The sequence below is a fragment of the Balaenoptera physalus genome (genome assembly GCF_965194825.1).
Source record: "Balaenoptera physalus genome assembly, chromosome: 13".
In the NCBI taxonomy this organism is placed as follows: domain Eukaryota; kingdom Metazoa; phylum Chordata; class Mammalia; order Artiodactyla; family Balaenopteridae; genus Balaenoptera; species Balaenoptera physalus.
The window spans coordinates 25490819-25515461 of NC_138892.1; the positions used below are offsets into that span (position 1 = coordinate 25490819).

At 42.2% G+C, this 24643-nt stretch overlaps 2 protein-coding genes across 2 annotated transcripts in view; one reads left to right on the forward strand and one right to left on the reverse strand.

The window, feature by feature from the left end:
- The window catches only part of CCDC38 (coiled-coil domain containing 38), a 43715-nt gene that overhangs the window by 12283 nt on the left and 6789 nt on the right, over positions 1–24643 (forward strand). The window contains exons 6-11 of the mRNA XM_082419568.1: positions 9759–9916; positions 12041–12130; positions 14637–14694; positions 17801–17870; positions 19417–19568; positions 20861–20996. Of these exons, the coding sequence (XP_082275694.1) occupies positions 9759–9916; positions 12041–12130; positions 14637–14694; positions 17801–17870; positions 19417–19568; positions 20861–20996 (664 nt within the window). The remainder of the gene's footprint in view (positions 1–9758; positions 9917–12040; positions 12131–14636; positions 14695–17800; positions 17871–19416; positions 19569–20860; positions 20997–24643) is intronic.
- Positions 2974–24643, reverse strand: part of SNRPF (small nuclear ribonucleoprotein polypeptide F) — a 36334-nt gene continuing 14664 nt past the window's right edge. Inside the window, exons 4-6 of the transcript XR_014252285.1 lie at positions 6552–6646; positions 5854–5941; positions 2974–3206 (exon numbers count right to left, since the gene is read on the reverse strand). The gene's annotated coding sequence lies outside the window, so the exon portion shown is untranslated. The remainder of the gene's footprint in view (positions 3207–5853; positions 5942–6551; positions 6647–24643) is intronic.

Below are 24643 nucleotides of genomic sequence, written 5' to 3' on the forward strand. Positions count from 1 at the left end.
GGTTTGATCCCTGGTCGGGGAGCTAAGATCCCACATGCTGCATGGCGCAGCCTAAAAAAAACAAAACAAAAAACAAAACAAAAAAAAGGCATACAGATGGCCAACAGGCATATGAAAAGATGCTCAACATCTCTAATTCTTAGAAAAATGCAAATCAAAACTACAATGAGGTACCACCTCACAGTGGTCATAATGGCCATCATTAAAAAGTCTACAAGTAACAAATGCTGAAGAGAATGAGGAGAAAAAGGAACCCTCCAACACAGTTGATAGGAAGGTAAATTGGTGTAGTCACAATGGAAAACAGTATGGAGGTTCCTCAAAAAACTAAAAATAGAGTTACCATATGATACAGCAATCCTACTCCTGGGCATAAATCCAGAGAAAACCATAATTCGAAAAGATACACACACCCCAATGTTCATTCCAGCACTATTCACAGTAGCCAAGACATGGAAACAACCTAAATGTCCATTGACAGATGACTGGATAAAGGAGATGTGGTACATATATGCAATGGAATACCACTCAGCCATAAAAAGGAATGAAATAATGCCATTTGCAGCAGCATGGATGGACCTAGAGATTATCATACTAAGTGGAGTAAGTCAGAAAGAGAAAGACAAATACCATATATCACTTATATGCGAAATCTAAAATATGACATGAATGAACTTATCTACGAAACAGAAACAGACTAACAGACATAGAGAACAGGTTTGTCATTGCCAAGGGGGAGGGGGGAGGGGGGAGGGGGAGGGAAGAATTGGAAGTTTGGGATTAGCAGATGCAAACTATCATATATAGAATGGATAAACAACAAGGTCCTACTGTATAGCAAAGGGAACTATATTCAATATCCTGTGATAAACCATAATGGAAAAGAATATGAAAAAGAATGTATCTATATATATAATTGAATCACTTTGCTGTACAGTAGAAATTAACAAATTGTAAACTATACTTCAATAAAATAAAATTTTTCAAAAAAGAGTAAAAAACTGGGATTTATAATGACAAAAATTACAGGAGCAGGAGTTGGGATAAAATTATTCTAACACCAGCTACTCTTTTTAAAACCCGGATATTTTCTTCTATGGTCAAGTGGATGTCAACTTGATCTAATTTTAAATACCTCAAGAAGCTTCCTTCTGTCACATCCTTAAACAGAAATTTCACGATCCAGGAGGCACTTGGTCTTGGTATCGAGTCATGCTAAAACTTGTTTTTTCTTTTTGAGGACTCAGTGTTTCTCTCTTTTCTAAAACTAAGTCCTAGACTTACATCCCAGACTTTTTTGGGTGGAAGACAATAGCTTGTCTGAAACACAGCAAATGAACTGGATGACAGTTTCTTGGAAACTATTGCTACTAACAAAATGTGTGTTTCAAACGCATTCTGGCTTCAGCAGCCTCTTTCGTCAGGAGCCTAAGGTTGAAAGTGCTCCAAGACGAAGAATCCTGTCCTTCCTTCCTTCCCTCCATGATATAATTAGAAGATTCTCTTTATAGAACTAGAGTACCAGCCTCTATGTTTGCATAAAGTACAGTAATTATACACAATTGCCACCCAGTTAAACCTTCCAAACAGCCTGGCCATAGAGAACTTGCTTGTTGTTTATGTGTCTTGTCACCCTAAAAAGGTGCAAAAGGTCATGAAAAACAGGCTGGTAACAGAACAAAGGGATGCAGGCATCTGCTATTTATTTCCTCTTCTCTTTTTGGGCTCAGGATGACCCACAGAGGTCCTCTGCTGAAGGGAGGGCTGGACATTTGTTTGTAAAGAGAAAGGGAGCTTATTCTGAAGCTTTTGCTTGGAAGCTGTGCAGTTCTAGTCATTTTAATCCTTTTCTTTGTAGCACATCTGAGAGGCTTTCAGTCTAAAAATACTATGGTGGTAGAATGAGGGGTTCCTAACATCTTTTGACGGGTGATACATGAGCCCGCCATTTATTGACTCTTGAATATCACTCCCAGCAGGGCTTAAGAGAGGTTCTGAGCAAAAGAAGTACTGAGGCTGAAGATAGAGGAGTAATATTGATAAGGGTATTGACAAGGGTATGGATAAGGCAGGCTCTGAAGGATAAGAGTGGAGCTCCCTTTCACAAGGACCTTCATTGCTATTTTCAACACTCCTTCTGGGTCCATTTTGTAACATGATTTTATGGGAAAGCAATGCGAGGCTGGGGGAAGGCTTTCTGTTCAAGTCACCGGGTATTGTTCAGAGCGTGAGCATCTGAGTCAGACAGACCCAGGTTTGTGTGCTGACTTTGCTCATTTACCACACAGATGACTTTGCAAGTCATTTATTTCTTTTTCCAAAAGATAGGAATAATAATATGTATTATTATTATTATCATCAGTATTATCCTGTACTGAGGATGAAATCATACATGCAATGTGTCCTGCCTATTACCTGGTACATAGATGCTCGCTGAGTGTTAGTTTCCCTTCTTCTTCTTACATACATGCCATCTTTTGCTGTCTTCTAATTTCTCCCTGTGTCTAAAACTTAATAAAATATTTCCCTCAGAAATAAGGAGAGTAAATCTATTGTTACCAAGCAAGGGCTCACTGCCTGATGCACATAGCACCCAATACCATGGCACGGGCTTTTGAGAAATGAAAGAGCTTTATCACGAGGTCGACCGACAAAGAGGCAGGAGGCAGGGCTAAAATCTGTCTCCCTGATCCAGGGTTTGGGGCGAAATGTGAGGGGTTGGGGGAATAAGCTGATTGGCTAGTCTTAAGTCAGTCCACATAAGCTACTCGTGCTGCTGGAAGCCAGATTTTCCTCATTTAAGGACTCTTCTCTTTGTAAAGGGCTCTGGTGGCAACATTTCTATTCTTTAAGTTCGTAGACTGAAGATTCTTTGTTCTGGGGTCATCCTGGAGACATGGATTCCTGTCTAGCACATGCACGGTGCCGTCTTTAAAATAACTCAAGGTCTGATGAATTAACAACCTATTTGAGGCAAACCAGTTTAAGTTGGTCAATGTTTTACATGCTGTTTCAATTTCCTTTTTCTTTGTACATCTCCTCAGTCTTGAGGGAAAGAGGGCAAGACTGCCCTACCTGCTCCCTGTTGATTAAAGAGCTTGGATTTTTATAAGAGGAATGAAATTGTTTTGCACTTAAATGTGACTATTTATGAGTCCCACCTTGAACTCTTACATCTTGGCAATCATCCTGTGAGTTGGGGAGGCCTTTTTAAAATAAAATGCAGACAATAAGTGCAAAATCTGATGAGTAAAAGGATTAACTCTAAGATACACAGAACTATAACTCCTAATTTTAACAGTCCTTCAGAAATGGACATTATTTCTTTGGGAATGCAAGAAAATATGTTATTTTTAACATTTTTAGAGATTGAATTTGGATTTATATAGGCCTGATCTGGACTCGGGTTGAAGATGTCTGCATCTTCTCTTCCTGGCCAGGTGGAGCCTTAGCTCTCCTGTTTCTTTTGGAAAAGTAATTTAAGGTCAGTTAAGGGTTCACACGTGTAACGGGGGGTGGGGAAATCGGTAGTGGGTTTCTCTCCCGTGTTAGGATGGTTGGGTCCTCCTGTTTCCTCCAGTGATGGAGAGTGTGCCCTGTCTGGGAATTGTCCACTCCACTCAGGTTGCAGCTGATTCTCAGGGTATTGATTTTTCCAAGTTTTAAGGAGGACCCAATCCCCTGAGATTATGCAGTGCAGGGGAATGTCTGTGGGAAACATTTATGGACTAGAAACATATATAGCTATAGCAGATAAAGTAACACCTAGAGACTGTACACATTCTATAGTATCTAATTCTTTTATAATACGATCATTTTCAAGACTACAATAATACTTAGTCTTCAGGAAGTGTCTCCCATATAACATTTCATAAGGGCTCAACTGGAACTTACTTCTAGGGGCTACCCTTACCCTAAGCAGGGAAACTGGTATAAGACCTTATCCCAAGTTAAGTGGATTTCTTGACATATTTCGGCAATTGTCTTTAAAGGTACGATTCATCTTTTCAGTCTTTCCCGTAGACTGAGGTCTCCATGAAGCATGTAACTTCCAGGTATTCCGAGTGTCCCAGACACCCCTTGAGTTACCTTGGCTATGAAAACTCCTCTGTTGTCATTTAATTGAATGAAGCAACCCAAAACGAGGGATAATTTCCTTCAGTAAGGCCTCTGTTACCTTGGAAGCTTTGTCCAACGTGGAAAAGCTTCGACCCATCCTGTGAAGGTGTCCACAAATACCAGCATATATTAAAGTCTATTTGCCAGTCATTTCCTGGTTCTGTCTCTCGGGTTTGCACCCCTTTTATTACTGGGGGTGGCCCAGTTTTAGTGTTTCTGGCGCAGATCCTGCAATTTTGTATTACCTTTTAGATGGTCCTTTGCATCTGTGGACCAACAATAAACTGTCGTAGACAATGATAGGTTGCCTCCCTCCCATGATGCATTCCTTGATGTAGATGAGTAGTAATTCTTTCCATTAAAAAGCACTAGTCCCTATTCAGTATAAATCCAGCCTTGTTTGGTTGTTTGGTACTGATCACCCTCTAAGTCTTGAGAATCAGCATGAAATCCCCCTTACTCTGCTCTCTCTAAATCCATTTCTAAATACTGAGCTTAAACAGGAGTAAGTGGAATGAGTTCTAGGGCCTTAGGATCTGGGTTTGGGGTTCTGGCTGCCCATTTTGTAGCCTGACCAGCCAAAATATTTCATAGGAAATATTTGTATAGCTGTATTAATATCAGTCTTTTGGTGGCCCGGGCAATGTACTATGGCTACTTCTTCCAGCATTATAATAGAGTCTAATAAGGCCAGTATCTCCTCTGTGTGTTTAATTTCTTCCCTTCCTGATGTTAGTAGATGTCTCTCTTTCCACATGGCCCCATGCACATGCATGACAGAGAAGGCCCACTCAGTATAAATGGTTACCTTTTTCTTAGCTCTGAGGCACAGGGCTCTTACAAGGGCCATGAGCTCTGCCTTCTGGCAGACGTACCTGGAGGGAGGGCTTCTGCTTCTAAGACTTCCTGATGAGTTACTACTGTGTACCCCGCCTTCTGGAGGCCCCAGTCCACGAAGCTGCTCCCGATCATAAACATATCCATATCTGCATTTTCTAAAGGCTGATCCGTTAGGTTAGGACTGCTAGAATAGACTTCTTCAGTCATTTGTATGGTATGAGATGCCTTATGGCATTCCACAGTGCACTTAATGGCTCATTGTCATTTCCTTTAAGAGCCTCATATAGGGGTTTGGCCATGAGTCCAAAGTTAGGAATCCAAATACTACAAAACCCAGCCATTCCTAAGAATCCTAGCAATCACCTTCTGGTAGTGGGTACAGCTACCCTAGCTAATGCTTCCCTTCGATCCAGCAATAAGGGATCTTTTCCTTTTGATAACTCAAATCCTAGGTATTTTACAGTTGGTTGAGAAATTTGCACTTTTCCCCTGGAGACTTTGTCCCCAGTCCGCCAGGAAGTTTAAAGTCAGGGTTGCATTTTGGTCTGAAGCTTCCTTAGTTTTACTAGAAGCAAAGTATAAGGATTTGGCATCACAGGATGTATATCCCCTAACAGTTTGGTTAATGGCTTTCAAATCCTGTACAAAACGATAATCTCTGGCCCTGGGTTTTTGTACCAGCAGGATTGGAGTGTTATATGGGGATTGACGAGGTCCGATTAATTGGCACTTAAGAAAGGTGGTTATCAGAGGGTTTATACCTTTCTTTGAATGCCTGTTTAAAGGGTATTGCTTTAAATTTGGAGCCTTGGTGCCTGGATGGAGTTTTACTACTATTGAGTCAGGCATCTTGACTCTCCCTGGCCTTCCTGCAGCCCAAACATCCGCTCTTACCTTTTGTGGAATTTCCTCAAGGACAGGTCTCCCAGTTGTAATAGTGCAGCTCAGAGGGCGCAGGTTTGATCTGGGAGTACTTTAATGTCTGGTGAGAAGATCATTTAATTTCGTTAGTAGATCTTGCCCCAACAAGGGAACAGGGGCATCAGGCATGTACAGAAAGCTGGGCTTTAAATATGTTTTTTTTCCAGTTATATAGATCACAGGTAGAAAAGGGGGGAGTGCACAGATACCAACCCCCTGGGTTGACCTTGGTCATCTAGATCGGCAGGAACTTGTCTTAAGGGATATTGCCCTGCCTGAGGCAGAGGACCACGTGGACTGAATTGAATACCCTGGCATGTACGGGGAGGGGAGTCGATCCCTTCTGACTGTCTGGTAAGGAGGGTACGAGGGTAGGGCTGGTTGTGGCTGTAGGAGGATTGTTGGTAGAAGTCTTGGCACGCCATGCAGGACTTCCTCCTTCATATGGCGGGAGGGCCACAGGGCGCCCAAGGAGGAGCCAAATGTAGTAAGTCGCAGATCATCATTAGGCTCTGACTGCAGGCAAGACAGGCTTTTTCTGAGGGTCTTGCCTCTGAACCATGATTTTACATCTATTCTGCAAATTCTTATTCTGATATAAAGACCTAATTTGGTTACGCTGCTGAAAAAATTGCAAAATAAGTTAGAAAAAACAGTCAAATGACTTGTACCTGCTTCCTCTTGATCTGAGGAAAGTTGATATTCACAGTGCAAGGCAGAGCTGATGGTAGGACAGCCAAGATTTCTCCATGTGGAAGTCCATCCTCTGGAGGAAAACAAGCCCTTCGTGAAGCAGCTCTGTTGTTGGCTGACCGGGCTGCCTCCATCGTTGTGCTACAAGTATTTTACTTCTTGGCCAGCAAAAACACGGAAGAGCCTGGAACAACTGCCGTTAGCAAATGCCTGCCGCCTCTTCCCAGCCTCCGTGGATTGGGCCTGACGTCAGTCTTATCAGAGACTCGACGTCCGTGGGATGCTGCAATGCTGGCTGCACCTGGAAAACCCTTAAGTTCATGGGAGATGAAGGAAAGCACAGGGTTTGCCAATCTGGGGCTCAGGGCACACTTTGTTCCTTTGTAGGAAGCACCTGGGCACACTCGGGGCTTGCCCCCTCAATGACTCCACCTTAGTGCTGATTCTGAGGGGTTAGCTGGCCCCCCTGAGAATGGACGTTTGGAGAGAGTGTGCAAACAAGCAACTCCTAAGTCAACAGTTAGCCGGTACCCCAGGTTTCAAACCCAAGAGCTGAGAACAGTCTACGGATTGCAAACCTCTAGAAAATGGGCTTCCCTCACCCCCCCCGACCCCACCCCGCCCAGAACAGCAGACAGCCTCAAGAGGTGTGAGGGAGAAAGCAAGAACCGTACAGTTTGGGAACCAATTCCATCTCCTAGTTTGGTTTCTGGAAAGAAGCAAGCAAATGTAGTAGTGACTATTCACAACTTGGCTGTATGAATTCCCCGGAGGATCCAATGAGGACTCAAAGAGGGCCAGCGTGGATGTGAGGGTTCCCTTAGAGAACACTGAAAAACTGTCCATTAGAGGTGATTGCCAAGAACTGTGGCTTGAAAGTCACGCATGCTACCAGCTGCTGAGGAAGCTGCCCAGCAGTTCCAAGACTGTAGTCAATTCGGCCAGAGGCTCCTAATAGTTTTCCCCTGTGTGCTAAGGGCAGGCTTGCCTAGTGCAGAGGGGCCCGTGAAAGTCCAGACTGTCTCACTCGCCAGCTCAGAAAACTTACCTGATGAGGAGGGTGAAAGAGGTGACTGTACCACCTGGAAGAAAGTGAAGTGAGGGGGCTGTCTTAGACTCAGTCGGAGCTGAATTTGAGAGAGGAATTCAGGAAGATACAGGCCAAAATACCCAAGCCCTCACTTCCTTTCTGCATGTTGGTGTTTAATCTTCCTGGTAGACAACCAAAACATTTTACCTCCCCAGCAGAGATCACAGGCGAGCTAGTCTAGACGTCTGGGCTATTTCTAGGTGGAATGCATTCAGCCCAAGGCCTCCATGTATGTAGCCCATGGCCTTAAGCACCACCACCAATGTTTGTTCCTCCAAGCAAACTTTCCTTTTATATATAGAGAGACTTAAAAGCAGTTCAATGCTAACTCCCTGTTAGTTTGGCTCATGCAAAACAGGGTTAAAATTCTCAGTAAGGGAAAACCAAAATGTGTCCAATTATATAGAATTCCTTTAACCCAAGAACAGGGTATGTTCCTCTGGGATGGAGGATTTTCCTGCTTTACACGCCCTCATTTCTCCTTTACCCTCTCACCCCAACAAGGTAATCAGGGCTGGTTCCATTAAGGATACACACCTGTATCAATACCTTCAGGCAATCATATTAGGGACAAGGGAGAAAAAAAAACCCCACACCTCCATAAGGCAAGGTTTCTAGTCAGGGAGCAATGTCTTTGGTCTCCTGAGTCAGAGGGCCCTCATTCATATCTGGTTTAATAAAGTTTTGCTACAGTCATACAAGAGCCAACCCCTATCAGCCAATCCTAACAAATAAAACAGTCAGACACAGACAAACATAGATGAACAATGAAACCAAAGGCCCGGGACTCTAATCCAGGGTTTGGGACTCTAGCCCCACCCTTTGAGTACCTCAGTGGCTAGAACCTTTTACATTGTCTCCCTTAGGGTGGGGCTCTAACCCGTGATCTTAGCCTTGGGGCTCTAACCCAAGGTTCGGGAATCTAACCCAACAAAAATCTCCCCAGGTTGGAGCTCTAAACTATAATCCCAACAAGGTTATTAGACAGGCACAGGTGCATTTTAATGAGCTTACTCACCCAAAACACCTCTGATCCAGGAGCTGCTTCTTTTCTCAAAAGTGAAAGTAGCACCAAGGAAGCTGGAGTGCCAGGCTGGGGAAGCAGGAACCTGACAGGTGACCCTCTAGACAGATTCGGTCTAGGTGGCCACTCTGGATTGGTGGCAAGGCACACACTCCACTAAGGGCCGCAGTGCCTCTGGCAGGCACTCAGAAGACCTATGTCCCTTTGTGGTCGCCAAAATTGTTCCAGGCAAGGGCTCGCTGCCCGATGCGCATAGAAACCGATATTATGGCACCGGCTTTTGAGAAAAGAAAGAGCTTTATTGAGAGGTTGACAGGCAAGGAGACAGATTTGAGAGCCTTGCCTCCTGTCGTCTTGCCGCTCAACCTCTCAATAAAGCTCTTTCTTTTCTCAAAAGCCGGTGCCATAGTATTGGCATCTATGCACATTGGGCAGTGAGCCCTTGCCCAGTAACACGATCATCAATCTATTCTATGTGTGCATATCCTTGGGCATGTTTTATTCAAATAACATTCCTACAGGTTTTTTTTAAAAAATAAATTTATTTATTTATTTATGGCTGTATTGGGTCTTCGTTGCTTCTTGGGGGCTTTCTCTAGCTGTGGTGAGTGGGGCCTACTCTTCGTTGTGGTGCGCAGGCTTCTCATTGCGGTGGCTTCTCTTGTTGCAGAGCATGGGCTCTAGGCACGCGGGCTTCAGTGGTCGTGGCACATGGGCTCAGTAGTTGTGGCTCGCGGGTTCTAGAGCGCAGGCTCAGTAGTTGTGGCACACGGGCTTAGTTGCTCCGCAGCATGTGGGATCTGCCCAGACCAGGGCTCGAACCCGAGTCCCCTGAATTGGCAGGCGGATTCTTAAGCACTGCGCCACGAGGGAAGCCATCCTACAGGTTTCTTGCCTCTCGTCTCATATCTTATTGAAGCCCATATTTTTATGGCCATATTTACAATATTTGTTAAGCAAATTATTATTCAAACACATGACCAAGAAAATGACTTTTGTAAAACCTTTTTAAAAAAATGAACATGCTTTCACACAGATATATCTAATCATATCTTTATTTCTTTTGAGTAGTGAAATAGCAAAAACAGAATTCCTCCTTAAAGAGTATATGAACTATGGATTTTTTCTCCTGAAATTGTCTCCAAAACAATGGCAAATCCAGCAAGCAATGAAAAGGGTGTCAAAGAATAAAGAAAATGTGAATGTCATGCTTCCAAGTATAATGACAAGTAAGTCCCATATTCTTAAATTCAATTAAGTAAATATCCCTAATTCTAAAATATTCTGCCTCAATGTTTGTTTTTTATTAGTCAGAATTTTTATTTTAAGCAGAACCTGAACAATCCCACTATCCCACTATCTCTGATATTATAAATTATTAATTTGGAAACTCAGGTTAATTTCAGATATGAAGCAATAAAAATATATACATGGAGAAATAGAAAATACTTTATTTGTAGATAGTATGATAGCATACCTACAAACCTCTCCCCAATAAAAAAACCTGGAAAACAAGTTAACTTATTAAAGCGTTCTATAGAGTAAGTGGACACAGAGTCAATTATACTTTATTAACCTAATATGTCAAGCTAAATAGATTAACTTTATTAATTAGAAAATATACAAGGGAATTAAATCCAAGAAAGCAATAATAACCTTAATTGTGTGATGAGGAGATTTGACAAATGAGAAATGTGTCATGTTTTTAGATAGGAAGGTTGATTTTGTAAAGCTGCCAATTTTTCTGAAATTAATTATAAGTTTTATGGAATTATAATAAAAATGTTACCAAAAATTTGTCAGGGAGTTGAGTGTTGGGTTAGGTAGAACTTTGCATAATGATTCTGAGGTTCATCTAGAAAGATAAACAAATACTTTTGAAGCGAGAAGGTAGCGGGGGGGTTGTTACTTATCCTTTAAAATGTTATATAACATATTATTACAGAGTCTCAGAAATTAAAACAGTATGGTACTGGTGTTAGGAAGCCAGCTCAATGGACCAGGAATAGATCCTATTACATGTAAGAATTTCGTAAGTGATGAACCTAGGGTCGCAAATTGAAGAAGAAGACTTATACTTCCAGCAACCTTGGGGTAACAAGGACCAGACTTACCCTCTTGCCTGAAAAATATATGGAACAACAGTTTTAAGACATCAGACATCAAGGAGCAAAGCAAAGTAATCCCTGAGGGAGGGGAAACAAATGAAATGAGTCCTGTGCTGGCCTCAGTGTGCTGCCTGGAGAGCATTTCCAGGACACAGCATGGGGATGGGGTACTCAGCAGTCCCCATGGATTGAAAAGGCAGAGCTGGGCGTAGGGAGGACATGGTGGCTGGAGTTCCTAGAGCAGAGTACTGGAGGGGAGAGAGCCACACAGAAAGAGGGTTCTGATGATCTGCATTCTTCAGCTGAGAGCTAATCCTGAGCCTTAGGTGTGAGAGCTTTTACACTACTGAAATCGGCAAATTACAAATCAGGGAGAATCTTTTTCCCAGAGAGCCGGTTGTTAAACATTTGTCAGCACACCAGGGGTGGCTGCCCTGCTCAGTTCTCTTGTGTCCCTCACTGTGCTGAGTGTGATTAAATCAGATCATGTGTATAAAGCATCAAGCAGTTAAACCCAATACATGATGTTTGACAAGAGAAAAAACCCATGAAAGGAAAACTGAGAAGTATTTGCATTTGACAACTTAAGATGCAGTTCTCCTAGACTTCTCATCTAACTAGAGGATGCTCAGAAAGCAGTGAGGGGCTTCCCTGGTGGCGCAGTGGTTAGGAATCCGCCTGCCAATGCAGGGGACACGGGTTCGTGCCCCGGTCCGGGAAGATCCCACATGCCACGGAGCGGCTAGGCCCGTGAGCCACAACTACTGAGCCTGCGCGTCTGGAGCCTGTGCTCCGCAACAGGAGAGGCTGCAACAGTGAGAGGCCCGCGCACCGCGATGAAGAGTGGCCCCCGCTCGCTGCAACTGGAGACAGCCCTTGCACAGAAACGAAGACCCAACACAGCCAAAAATAAATAAATAAATTAATTAATTAAAAAAAAAAAAAAAAGAAAGCAGTGAGTCTCAGTCCAGAGGAGTGAATGGCTAACATTCGGATTTTAGCGGTTCTGACAGACTGCTATGGGAAAGAGAGACCTCCTCAGGCCCCCCAGGTCAGTCCTCATCCATCCCGCCTGCTCCAGAGACCAGCCCTGGCCGTCTGCATAATACGTTTGCTGGTTACCGTGTCCCCATCTTAAATTTCTGTCCCTGGAAGTTTTCACAATAACTCTACCTTCACCCTGAAACAAAGCTGTCATTCTCAGAAGTGTTCCCCCCTCCCCACCTTGTTTATTTTCTGTTCTAGAATTAAGTACAAGGAGAAGAGAGGGCAACATGGAGGAGTCCAGGAGGATATCATTTTCAGAAGACTCTTCTCTGGGAAGGGGTGGCCAAGGTAACACTGGGGCTTTGGCACTTCACTCACAAAAACAAAGCCAGAACAGGTGCCCATCTCAAAGTGGAGATCCAGGACCTATAAACTAACCTGGAAAACAGAGGGTAGTGTCCACATCACCCTTAATCCTGGGGAGCTAGGAGTTCTGTTTCTCTCTCTCTTGACATTATTACAAAACTCAGAGAGATGGGCGAATGGACAGAACTGGCAGAGAAGTCAGGGGCAGAAGATCTGGCACGAGTTGTCCCTGGCTGACTAGCACATCCCCTGAGGTCCTTCCTGGCTGGACCTCCTCATTCCTGTGGTTCAGGCCTGCCTTCTGGTATTGATGGACCCATTTCCAGGGCCCAGCAAACCAGGTCAATGGCAACCAGGTGACTGCCATTGGCCAGTAACTCAGGGAAGTAACTGGGAAGACCGAGGAAGCTCTACCATGCCCATAATCAACTCCAAGAATGCCTTCAGCCTCAGCCTGCCCTGCCCTGTAGTCATTCGAGTTTGTGACCCCGCCCCCCAACCCCACACCATGCAGGCTGACTTCTGGTGACTCCTCTCCTTTATCCTGCTGTCAACCACTGGAGGTATTTAGTGGTGCAGGTAAAGCTCAACAGTGCAATCTGCCTGCCCAGAAACAACCCTGATATAAGTGCACTTGGCCAGCAGATTGAGAAAGTGAGTTCCTTCGGACTGTGAGGCCAATTAGGACCCAAATTATTTAAGACATATTACTTTGCCTGTTAGAGGATCTGGAGTAGAGTGTAGGGGAGGGGGTGGAGGAAGTAGGTGGTGGGGTCAATGTCTTCTTCTCTTTAAAATCTTGAATATAGAAGTCACTCAGTTTAAATAACATCCCTTAACAAGACGTTTTAGTAATATGTGTTCCAGTATCAGTTTAAAAGCTTAAGATGGTAATTTATGGCGGTGGTAGAATCCACTGGTTCTTCATCCATTTTCTTCCCTTCCCTCACTCACCATGTATATATTGGAGGCATACAATGTATCGGGTACTTTTTAAGACTCTGAGTACACAAAGACCAATAGGACATAGCTCTGCAACCTGGACCTATACAATACAATACAATACAATACAATAGGGCAAACGATACAGCAGTGATAGTGAGGGGTCTGGGAGCAAAAGCAAAAAATGTGATCTATGCCTGAGGCATTTACAACAGTCTTTTTTTTTTATATATATAAATTTATTTATTTATTTTTGGCTGTGTTGGTTCTTCATGGCTGCATGCGGGCTTTCTCTAGTTGCAGTGAGCGGGGGCTTCTCTTGTTGCGGAACTCAGGCTCTAGGCATGCGGCCTTCAGTAGTTGTGGCGTGCGGGCTCAGTAGTTGTGGCGCATGGGCTTAGTTGCTCCATGGCGTGTGGGATCTTCCCAGACCAGGGATCGAAACTTTGTCCCCTGCATTGGCAGGCGGATTCTTAACCACTGTGCCACCAGGGAAGTCCCAGAAGAGTCTTTAAGAGGAGGTGACGTTTGAGCTGGATTTTGAAGAATAAGTAGGAACTTCCCAGGTACAGGGTGGAAGAGTGGGACCTGCTGTGGTTTCAAGACAGAATAGCAGAAAGGGTGATTGGAAGTCATGAGAGCACAGGCATGAGGAAGCGTGGCCTGGCTGGGGTGGGGGGACCTGGGGGCCAGTGGATGCAGAGACCCAAGACCAGTTTTGCCCACTTCTCAGTTTCAGACCAGGGTCAGGCCCAGACACTGGTGTCAGGGGAATGAGTGCATGGGCGACTTGTATGGGCCTATGGTAGGTCTCTCCACAAGATGTAATAATTGAAGTCCATAATTTTTATTTTATATCTTGATCTTTTAAAATCTGTGATTAGAAATATGTATGATTAGGTAAAAATAGAACCATGGTTTATATTTCACCATCTACGTCCCTGATTTGTGACCTTTAATAGTTGTGCCATGTTTTTGATAATACGCACCCCCCACCCCAAACAGTGCCTTTAACTTTATGCTTGGAACCAAAAGTAGTAGAATAAAAGAGCTCTATTTCCTATATGATTATTATTCTAATAATAATTTTTAAAAAGTAATGGGCAGGGCTTCCCTGGTGGCGCAGTGGTTGAGAATCTGCCTGCCAATGCAGGGGACACGGGTTCGAGCCTTGGTCTGGGAAGATCCCACATGCCGCGGAGCAACTAGGCCCATGAGCCACAATTACTGAGCCTGCGCGTCTGGAGCCTGTGCTCCCCAACAAGAGAGGCCGCGATAGTGAGAGGCCCGCGCACCGCGATGAAGAGTGGCCCCCGCTTGCCGCAACTGGAGAAAGCCCTCGCACAGAAACGAAGACCCAACACAGCCAAAAATAAATAAATAATTTAAAAAAAAAATAGTTAAAAAAAAAAAAGTAATGGGCATATCGGTGCAGAAAAAATGAATATCTTGTACCAAATAACAAGGACTCACTTCTAATTACATGTTATTTTTTTCACTTCCACCATCACCAATGACATGGACTTCACCTGGACATTCTGAACAGCAAAACCGCGCAAGACGACCACTCCCACCCTAGAGCAAAAGAAATCATCCTTATCAAAGTACGGTACATATTGATTAACTCTCTTGGAAACTGTGAATTTTTTTTTTTAGCAAATATTTCTTTTAGCCTTTCTTTAACATATGTACCACGTATCCACACCCACCATAACAGATGCCGGAGGTAGTGGTTCCATGTGCTCCTGACGTGACCAAGCTCTCATAGGCCTCCCTGCACCCTTTGATGAGGGCCTACAACTGCTATTTGCAGAAACTGCCTGCGCCCTGCATCTTGGGTCTTTGCCTCTCAGAATTCACTGCCCAGTTGTTTGAATCCACTGCTGACTTGTGTGTTTGCAATTTTACCATGTCATTCAAAATTGCTGCAATAAGACTATAAAGCGTTTTTTGTTTCTTCCCTTATTTGATTATTGACTCATTTATACTCATTATTTCATAAATTGGTAGTTCTCAACCCTAGCTACCCCAGGGGAGCTTTTAAGAAAATATGTTGATGTCTAGGATGGGTGCATCAGCCCCAAAGGAAGGATCTGGGCCAGCACTGTATTATCCATGACAAAAGCCAACACAGACACTGTGCTCTGAATTCCAGGGGCCCTGGGGTGACTGCACTTCTGTGGCATTTAGGAGTCACTGTTTTGTTGTGTTTTTAATTAAATTTTCATTTTGAGATAATTGTAGATTCACACGCAGTTGTAAGAAAAAAATACAGAGAGGTCCCACTATGGTTTACCCAGTTTCCCCCAATAGTAACATCTTACAAAATTGTAGTATAATATCCCAACCAGGATATTTATATCAACAGAGTCAAGATACACTCAAATACAGAATATCATAAGGGTTCTTCATGTTGATGCACACAGTAATACTCAAATGTCACATTCACTCTCTCAGAAAGCTCACCACTCTCCTAGTTTCTTTCATTTACTCAGCACATATTTATTGAGTGCCCTGCAGGGCCAGCAATAAATAAAAGACAGTCTCTGCCCTCCAGGAGCTTACCATCTAGAGAGGGAGACAGACAAGGAATTCGTCAGTTACACTATAATGTGATAAGGCCATTGGAAGGATAAGCTCAGGATGCCACAGGCATGCAAAGGAAGGACTCTCAGCCCAGAGGAGAGGTGAGGGACTGAGAAAGCAAGGGTGGGATCAGTGAACACCCTCCAGATCAGGTGGCATCTAAGCTGCGTCTGGTGAGGAGGAGGGGTCAGTGAGGACACGCTCTGGAAGAGGGAGGGGCCTTCTGGGACAGGGGTGACGGCGTTTGGCTCTGTTCAGAATGGCTGGGCTGCAGGGTGCAAGTGGGCGAGGCTCGAGGGGTAAATAGGTATTGTATCATGAACAGGGAAGCAGTGGTGCCATCCAAAGGAGTCTATGTTTTGCTCCAAGTGCCCTGGGAGCCACTGAGGGTTTTAGCAAGTGTGTGACAGAGACCCAATCAGATCTGCATTTTAGAAAATTGGATATGGTGGTATTTTAGAGAATAAAATGGACAGGGATGAAACTAGAGGTGGAGGGGCCAGTTAGGAGCCTGTTGTCACAGTTCATCAGGTGAGAGATAATGGACTGCCTCAACCAGCGGGAACAAAGAAGGAAAGGCTGTGGGACACATCAGGGAAGTGGTATTGACAGGCTTCCCCTACACTTTGGGGGAAGTGTGAGGAAAAGAGAGTGGCCACAGATAACTTCCAAATGTCTAGTGTGGCAACCGGGTGTATGATGTTGTCATTCAATGATACTGGGAACACAGTAAGGGAAGCAGGCCTGGGAGGAGGATAAGGAGTGTGATCTTGGATGTGTTGGTTTGAGCTCCCTAGGGGACACCCAAGTGGATATTGGTGTCCAGTTAGAGGCTGGCCATTGAAGTCCAGAGCTCAAGAGAAGGAGAGAGAGATGTGAGAGTCAGTATATTAGCAGTGGTTGAATCTGTGAGAGAGGATGAGATCAGCCCAAAAGAATGGTTAGAATGAGAGGCAAGAAGGCTGAGGAACCACAGACCCAAAGAAAAGGAACCCCAAAAGGTAAAAGAGTATCAGAGAGGTGGGAGAAGATTGATTAGAAAATGCTATCACTGAATACAAGAAGAGTGGCATGGACAGCAGTACCAAATGCTTTCTCAGGGGATGTTTCCCAAATATTCATTTACTTCTATGGCCCTTTCTCAGTTTTCCTACAACTTATTTCCCATTGCCTAACAGGCAGCTCCAGGTAGGTTACTTTGTCCCCTCAAACTCAACATGAACAAAGCAGATCTTAATCTTGTTCTCATCCCATCCTTTAACCGTTTTCCTTCCTGTTAGTGCAACCTCCATTATTCCAGGCTCACAAACTACAAGAGTTGGAGTCATCTTTGTCTCTTCTGCTTTGGCCCCAGTAGCTCTTTCTATTCTTGGTTCCCATGAATTCTTTCTTTCATGCATCTCTAGATTCTCCTCCCAAGCCCCAACAATTTACTCACTTTTCCCATCATCACTACCCTCTACTTGAAAGTGTTACTTACCTAGATCACACCAACAGCCGCCTTACTCTCTCCTTAGTCCCTGCCCCTCTTAATATTCCAATCATTTTCCATTTATCCTTCTTAAAGGATTTTTCCAGAGCCACCTTGCAAGCCATATAATTATTCTTTAAAGATGTACCTCATCACCCACCCCACCCCCCAACCAACATTTCCTCAGCCTGATCAGAAGATATTTTAAAAGGTAAAATCTACTCTTAAAAAGACAAATATTGTGTTACTTGGAACACACGTTTTGTTTTGAGCACTAGAGCACATGTTTAGTTTCTCAAGAAGACTGCCTTAAAAAGGACTAAGCAGATGTAGCAATATAGATTGTCATGTGTTTGTTTAATTTTTTTTAAATTTGAAATTTTATAGATGCACTTCAAATAATTGGTATCATGTGGCATGGCCCTTCCTTGTGGTCTGTTTGCGTATGTCACCCTTGTCTGGGACTGAATCTGATTTTCTTTTGCATATTCATGGAATCCATGGATTCCAGCAATCAGCAATTCCCTAAAAGGCTAAACAGGCTATTGAAAAGAACTATGTTACAGTTAGGTTCCAAAGACAATTTAGAAATGAAAGCAAATCTGTTGACAGAAAGTGGCTCAGAAATCAGGCATTTTCTTTTTCTTTTACAGCCGAGCTGAAAGTATCAGTTCAGAAGACAGTTTGGAATTCTTTTTAAATGATGATATGGACTATGATCTGGTAACCAGATGATCTTTCTTGATTTAAAAATTGTGTTTGGTGAAAAGTATAGATGCTCATTTCTTCTTTTGAAATTAAAATGTCCTATTCCAAATATTCCACAACTTTCCAGAAGAAAATATGATTTTGATACTGTTCTCCAGTTATATACAGTTCATCTTTGTCATCAGACATTTAATGAAAAATAAATGTCAGGACTTCCCTGGCAGTCCAGTGGTTAAGACTCCATGCTTCCACTGCAGGGGGCATTGGTTCCATCCCTGGTTGGGGAACTAAGATCCCGCATGCTACACATTGTGGCCAAAAGATTAAATAAATAAATAAATAAATAAATAAATAAAGGTCTATGAGAAGGTAACAATTTAGGAGATATACATTATCTACAATTTTCCTGTAAAAATAACCACCTTCTGATTGTTTATCATTTTATTGGGGCTTGAGATATACTGGGTAGCTGGACTGTGAGATAAATTGACCTTCAACAAAACAGCCCTGTATGGCTACAACCCTGACTTTGAGCCAATCCCACCCTAAATATAACCACAGAAACTCAAAACGAATGGGAAACACTTGAAAACACCATCCATGTATTATGTATAACATACCTTATCCAAGTCTTTTTTTTTTAATTGTAGAAAAAACATAATTTACCATCTTAAGCATTTTTTAGTGTATGGTACTGTAGTGTTAGCTATAAGCACATTGATGTGTAACAGACCTCTAGAACTTTTTCATCGTGCAAAACTGAAACTATACACCAATTGAACAACTCCCCTATGCCCACTCCCTCTAGCCCTGGGCAACCACGTTCTACTTTACATTTCTAAGAGTTTGATTACTTTATATACCTCGTAAAAGTGGAATCATGCAGTATTTGTCTTTTCGTGACTGGCTTATTTTGCTTAGTCTCATGTCCTCATGTCTTCCAGGTTTATCCATATTGTAGCAAATGACAGGATTTCCTTCTTTTTTAAGGCTGAATGGATATACCGCATTTTCTTTACCCATCCATCCGTTGATGGACATTTAGGTTACTTCCACTTCTTGGCTATAGTAAATGTGATGAACATGGGTGTGCAAATATCCAAGTCATCTTGCTAATAATTAAATTTACTTAAAGTAATATAAACTTATACTTAAAATTTTGGAATATAGAAAATCATTAAAATGTGGTGAGAAAATGACCTTCACTTAGCCTCCTGTCTTTCTCGTTCTTCTGTTCCTCTCCCCTTACCTTTCCCTAGACCTGCCTTTCCCTTTTTCCTGCCCTTGCCTCCTCCTCTGCTCCATCTCTTCTTCTTTCTCTTTTCCTCACTCTCTTCCTTTTCCCCTTCTCTAATAACCTTCATCTCCCCCTAACACCCAAAGTGCTCTCTTCCTGAAGGCCAGCTCTCACGTGGAAATAGGCTCCTTTGTCACTCTCTGCCCATGTCTCCCTCATAATCAGAACGGTATTCCTTTACCCCACTGTTTTTTTCCTAGATGTCACATGTACACAGGTAGCATGTTTTTAAGTGAATTATATTCTTCATTATTGATTGATTAGGAGCCAGAACTTTATTTCAAAGAACCCGAAGAGTTACTTCAGGTCCTCACAGAGCTGGAAGAGCAGAATCTTACTTTGGTACAATACTCCCAAGATGTAGATGAAAATCTTGAAGATGTAAATAAAAGAGAAAAACTTATACAGGATAAAATGTAAGTCATTAAAAACAAGTAGACTTATTCTATTAACAGATTTCTAACCAGAGGTAAAGTCCAACTCATTTATGTATGGCCCTTCCTTGTGGTCTCTCTGGATTTAGGATGGGATTTTTGTTAATAATAGTTTACACTGAAGAGTGTAAAAGGTAGAAGTTATATTTACACAGAATAGACTGGCTTTAGTTTAATTTTAGTCCCTACTTTCACTTGTCAAAATATTTTCCTAGCTAGCAATAATAAAAGACAATTTAAGAGATTAAAAAGAATTGAAATGTCACCTACTGCCTTAATTTTTGTTCCATACAGTTTTATGCTATCATCTGGCTAATCCATGCTTTGGATGATAATGCTAATAAATGCATTTTCCTTGACTGTGACTCTCAGCAAAAGTTTTTTTTGTGTGTGACTTAAATACTATATCATTTTATAATGTACATATTGATATATCAGGGCTATTATAAAAAAGGATTTCTGTTGGGAAGGAGGCTGGATTTGATGACTCACAAAATTCTTTTCTACTCTAAAATTTTATATGATTACAATTTTGGAAAATAGCTTCAAGTTGCAGAGAATAGATCTTTATATCTACTCATTCTAAAAATGTGTAGAACCTTTTTGGAAAGAGTCTTCTGGATCAGAAGACGGCAATCTTTTTAAATAGTTAAGTCAAACTACATTGAACTTCGGAACATATTAACTTGTTCATAAGTTAAGAACCTAAAACCATAATCTCATAACCACCCAGTAGACTACTGTATCCTTTTAATCCTTGTCTCCTCTCTCCCAGTCCTCAGTGTATGGGGCCCCCGCCCTGACAATATGATTTGAGGGGATGGGGTGGGTATGGTTGGGCAGGAAAAGGGGATCTATATCAGAATCTCTAAGTGAGTAGTCAGGAGTCTGTACTTTACCCAGTGGCTCCTCAGATATTCTGATTATCAGCCAGGTTTGAGAACACTGACATACTAGGTCACACAGCTTGGGCTCCCGATACCTCAGCTCTGCTGCTTTCTATTTGGGGGACTCAGGGGAACCACAGAAGTGGGGGTGGGGTGAGAAAATGCTTCCTGATGGAAGTTAAAAAGCATCTGTGCATTTATTTTTCTCACTTTAACCTGAAAAGTTGCATGTACTTTGTCAATGTCTTAAAATATAAACTTGTATTTGGCTTGCTAGACATAGGATGTTGACACATGATCTGGAGGGAGTGCTGAAGCTCCTGACTGACGGCTTATTTCACTAAACCACAAATTACAGACAAGGGTCTCTTTCTTCTTTTGCAATAGAAATACAAACATAGAGTTTCTTTTGGAACACAAGGAAATGCTTAAGGCTAACTGTGTAAGAGAAGAGGAAAAAGCAGCAGAACTGGAATTAAGGTCCAGGCTATTTAGTTTTGGAGAATTTAATTCAGATGCTCAGGTAATCATTCTTTGCCTGTAGTAATTTTATTTTGGCTCATGATAATAATAATCTGCATTCCCTGTGTATTAAGCATTGGAATAGGGGAATTAAAGCAAACCACAAGTCCCAGGTTGATGATAGAGCCAGGAAAGCAGCTTGAAACTAATTACCTTGTCAATATGTAATAGCTAATTTACACAGTAGATAGAAAGCATTCAAATTGGCATTGGAGTTCTCTTAAAATGTAACAAAGTATGGGGCTTCCCTGGTGGCGCAGTAGTTGAGAGTCTGCCTGCTAATGCAGGGGACATGGGTTCGAGCCTTGGTCTGGGAGGATCCCACATGCCGCGGAGCAGCTGGGCCCGTGAGCCACAACTGCTGAGCCTGCGCGTCTGGAGCTTGTGCTCCACAACAAGAGAGGCCATGATAGTGAGAGGCCCGCGCACCGCGATGAAGAGTGGCCCCCGTTTGCCGCAACTAGAGAAAGCCCTCGCACAGAAACGAAGACACAACACAGCCAAAAATAAATGAATAAATAAATTTTTTAAAAAAAGTTACAAAGTATGATGCTGAGATTTTCCCCACCTATAAATACATTTCTTTTAGTCAGTATACATATTACCAAACATATGAAGTAGTTCACTACCTGTGATCATTTTGGTATTAATTTGAGGGGCAAATAATTAACAGAGGAAGCACTGAATCAGCACTGAATGGAATTATCTTCCCAACAGTGAGCTTGTAATAGATTGTGGCCCTTTTGGGTCTGCATAGATCCATGTGTGCTTATCTGTTTGCATGCTGGTTTCTCCCAGCTCCATGCAAACCCCAGGGTAGGGACTGTCTTACCCTATCTAGTCAGCTAAGTTTAGTGTCCTCATAAAGTAAGTGCTCAATAAATGTTTGTTGAATGAATGCTTAGGTTAGTTTTAAGATCCATAACAAACTCCAGCTAACATTGGTTTTCTTGTAAAAATCTCAAATGAATAAAATTCAAAACTCATATGTGAGACTAATATCACAATTATAGTTATGAACTTGATTTTCAAACAGAGGTAGATTTAAGGGGACTCTATCAGAAGATGACTGTGCTCCCCTACCCATAGGTGGGCAGGGTTATAAAAGACAAACCTGTGTATGGCTCCTTCACAGCCCACATTTCCTAGGGTGGCATAACACCCGGAGGTAGGAGGGGATGGGGCTGTGCACTGCCAGAGCAGGAAGTGTGATGACAGCCACCTCTCAGTTCTTCAATGCTGGGGTTTTTTTTAAACCTTTTTTTAAATTGTGGTAAAATATACATAACATAAAATTTACAATTTAACCATTTTAAGCGTACAATTCAGTGGCATTAAGTATATTTGCAATATGGCATAGCAGCACCATTATCTATTTACAGAATTTTTCATCATCCCAAACAGAAACTCTATACCCATTAAACAATAATTCCCCATTCCCCCACCTTCCAGCTTCTGGTAACCTCTGTTCTACTTTCTGTCTCTATAAAGTTGCCTCATATATATGGAAGCATACAGTATCTGGACTTCTGTGTATGGCTTATTTCACTTAGCATGTTTTCAAGGTTCATCCATGTTGTAGCATGCGTCAGAATTTCATTCCTTTTTACAGCCAAATAATATTCCGCTGTATTTTTATACCACAGTTTGTCTATCCATTCATCTGTTGACAGACACTTAGGTTGTTTCCACCCTTCAATTCTGTTTTAAATAATTCTGAAACTGATTAACATGAAAAACGTCAGGTGAATATCAGTGGTATCTCCCCATGCCCTCCACCAAGCCCCTTTCATCCAAATTTAGGGTGGCTACGAAAAAAAGTGGCATCTCAATACTCAAACTTTGAAGCAACCAGAGCCCTAAATTGAGACGATAGAATTGATCTGCAAATTACTTTTTTAAAGACTATGACATTTGGGTCACAAGTGTAATTTTGGCATCCATGTATTATATACTCCAGGAAAATGGAGCTAATAATTCACAGTGTCTCCCAAAAATGTGAAATGTTGGGGCAGAGAAGCAGAGGCAGAGCAGGACAATTGGCAGGGGAAAGTATTCTTTTCTAAGGATTTTCCAGCTTCCCCACTCCCATTCTTTTCCTATGTTGAAATGTGCAAAACATAATCCTTTATGAGTGAATAAGCATAGCTGTGTCTAATTTTGACATTCATAAATTATCATAGGTATTTTGGAGCTATGAGTATTTTATTCTTTCAAAATTTCCACACTCTTAACTGTACTTAATCCCCTAAAAACATTTTTCCTTGATTCAGTATTTTACTTTTAAAATAAAATTTTAAACTCAATTATAATGTAATATTGAAAAGTACACGGATCCTAAGTTTATCTCTCAAGGAGTTTCCTCAAGGTGAACACACCATTACCACCCCCAGAAGCCTCCCGCATGCCCCGTTCCAGTCTCTACCATACACCCCGTTCCAGTCTCTACCATCTTGACTTCTCTCACCATCGATTAGCTTTCATGTTTTTGAACTTTATATAAATGGAATCATGTAGTATGTCTGGCTTGTCTGGTTTCTTTCTCTCAACATTATGTTTGTGAGATTCATACATGTTGTTTTGTGCAGTTGTCTGTTTATCGAACATGAAATGGAATGTAAGCTATTCCGTTGTTCAATTTGCAGAACGTCCTCATCTCTCATTTTATTGTTCTTTGGCACAGGGAGCTAATCAAGTTCAATTGCGAAAGTTGTTTATAGTCAGCACTCAGCAGAACATGACATGGATTAGAACTACAGAATCCTTGAGTTGGAAAGGACTTTAAAGGTCATCTAGACATCTACCCCCTCGCCTATCCAGTTCTGATACAACTATTTCTCCTAAACATTGCTCTGGTCAGATCACTTCCCACTCACTGCTGAAGGCATCCAGAGTTCATATCCAGTATTCAGAGCTTTTCACGGTCCTGTCACAATCCTGTCCCGCTACACAGCAGGAGGCAGCAGCTCCTCCCACTTCCTGCAGCCTCTCTTGGCTGCCCCTCCTCCAAGGTGCTCTGGGCTGGGCCCGCCATCTGGTGGCAGCTCCAGGGATGGGACTGATACTTTACTTCTCTGTCATCTGTAGGCCTGTGCCTTGAGCTCCCTTTTTCCTTGTCCTTCTGCTCTGTTGGGCCAGGCCCTCAATCTCTTTTTCATACATGAGTATTTTCTTTAACCTCATTCCCCAATCCTACTTCTTACACTGTTCTTATCTTAATAAAATATCTCTCCTTGTCTTTTCCTCTCCTGTTTGACAGGCAGAACTTAAAAAGAAAAGACATGCTAAAGGTCGCTGCCCATCCATCTCTAAAGCTCTTTCTAAGTGTTCAAGAGGTTTCCCCACAAAACTTCCATCAACTACTAATCATTCTCATATTAAAGATGTTTTCTCAGAATATATATTTTTAATGACCCACATTGCAGTAATTTTTTTCATATCCAAGTACAATATTTTAGCCCCTTGATGAGTTACTTATACTTTTTTCCTTTTATATTTTTCTATATATCTAAAGTTTCTAAAAGGAATGTGTTAATATAAATAGGGAATACAATAAATGTTATTTAGAAAGGGAGAGAAAAAAGAAGCTTTATGGCAAATAGGACTTTTGCTTTTTTTAACTTTTCATTATTTTGTATTTCTCCAAAT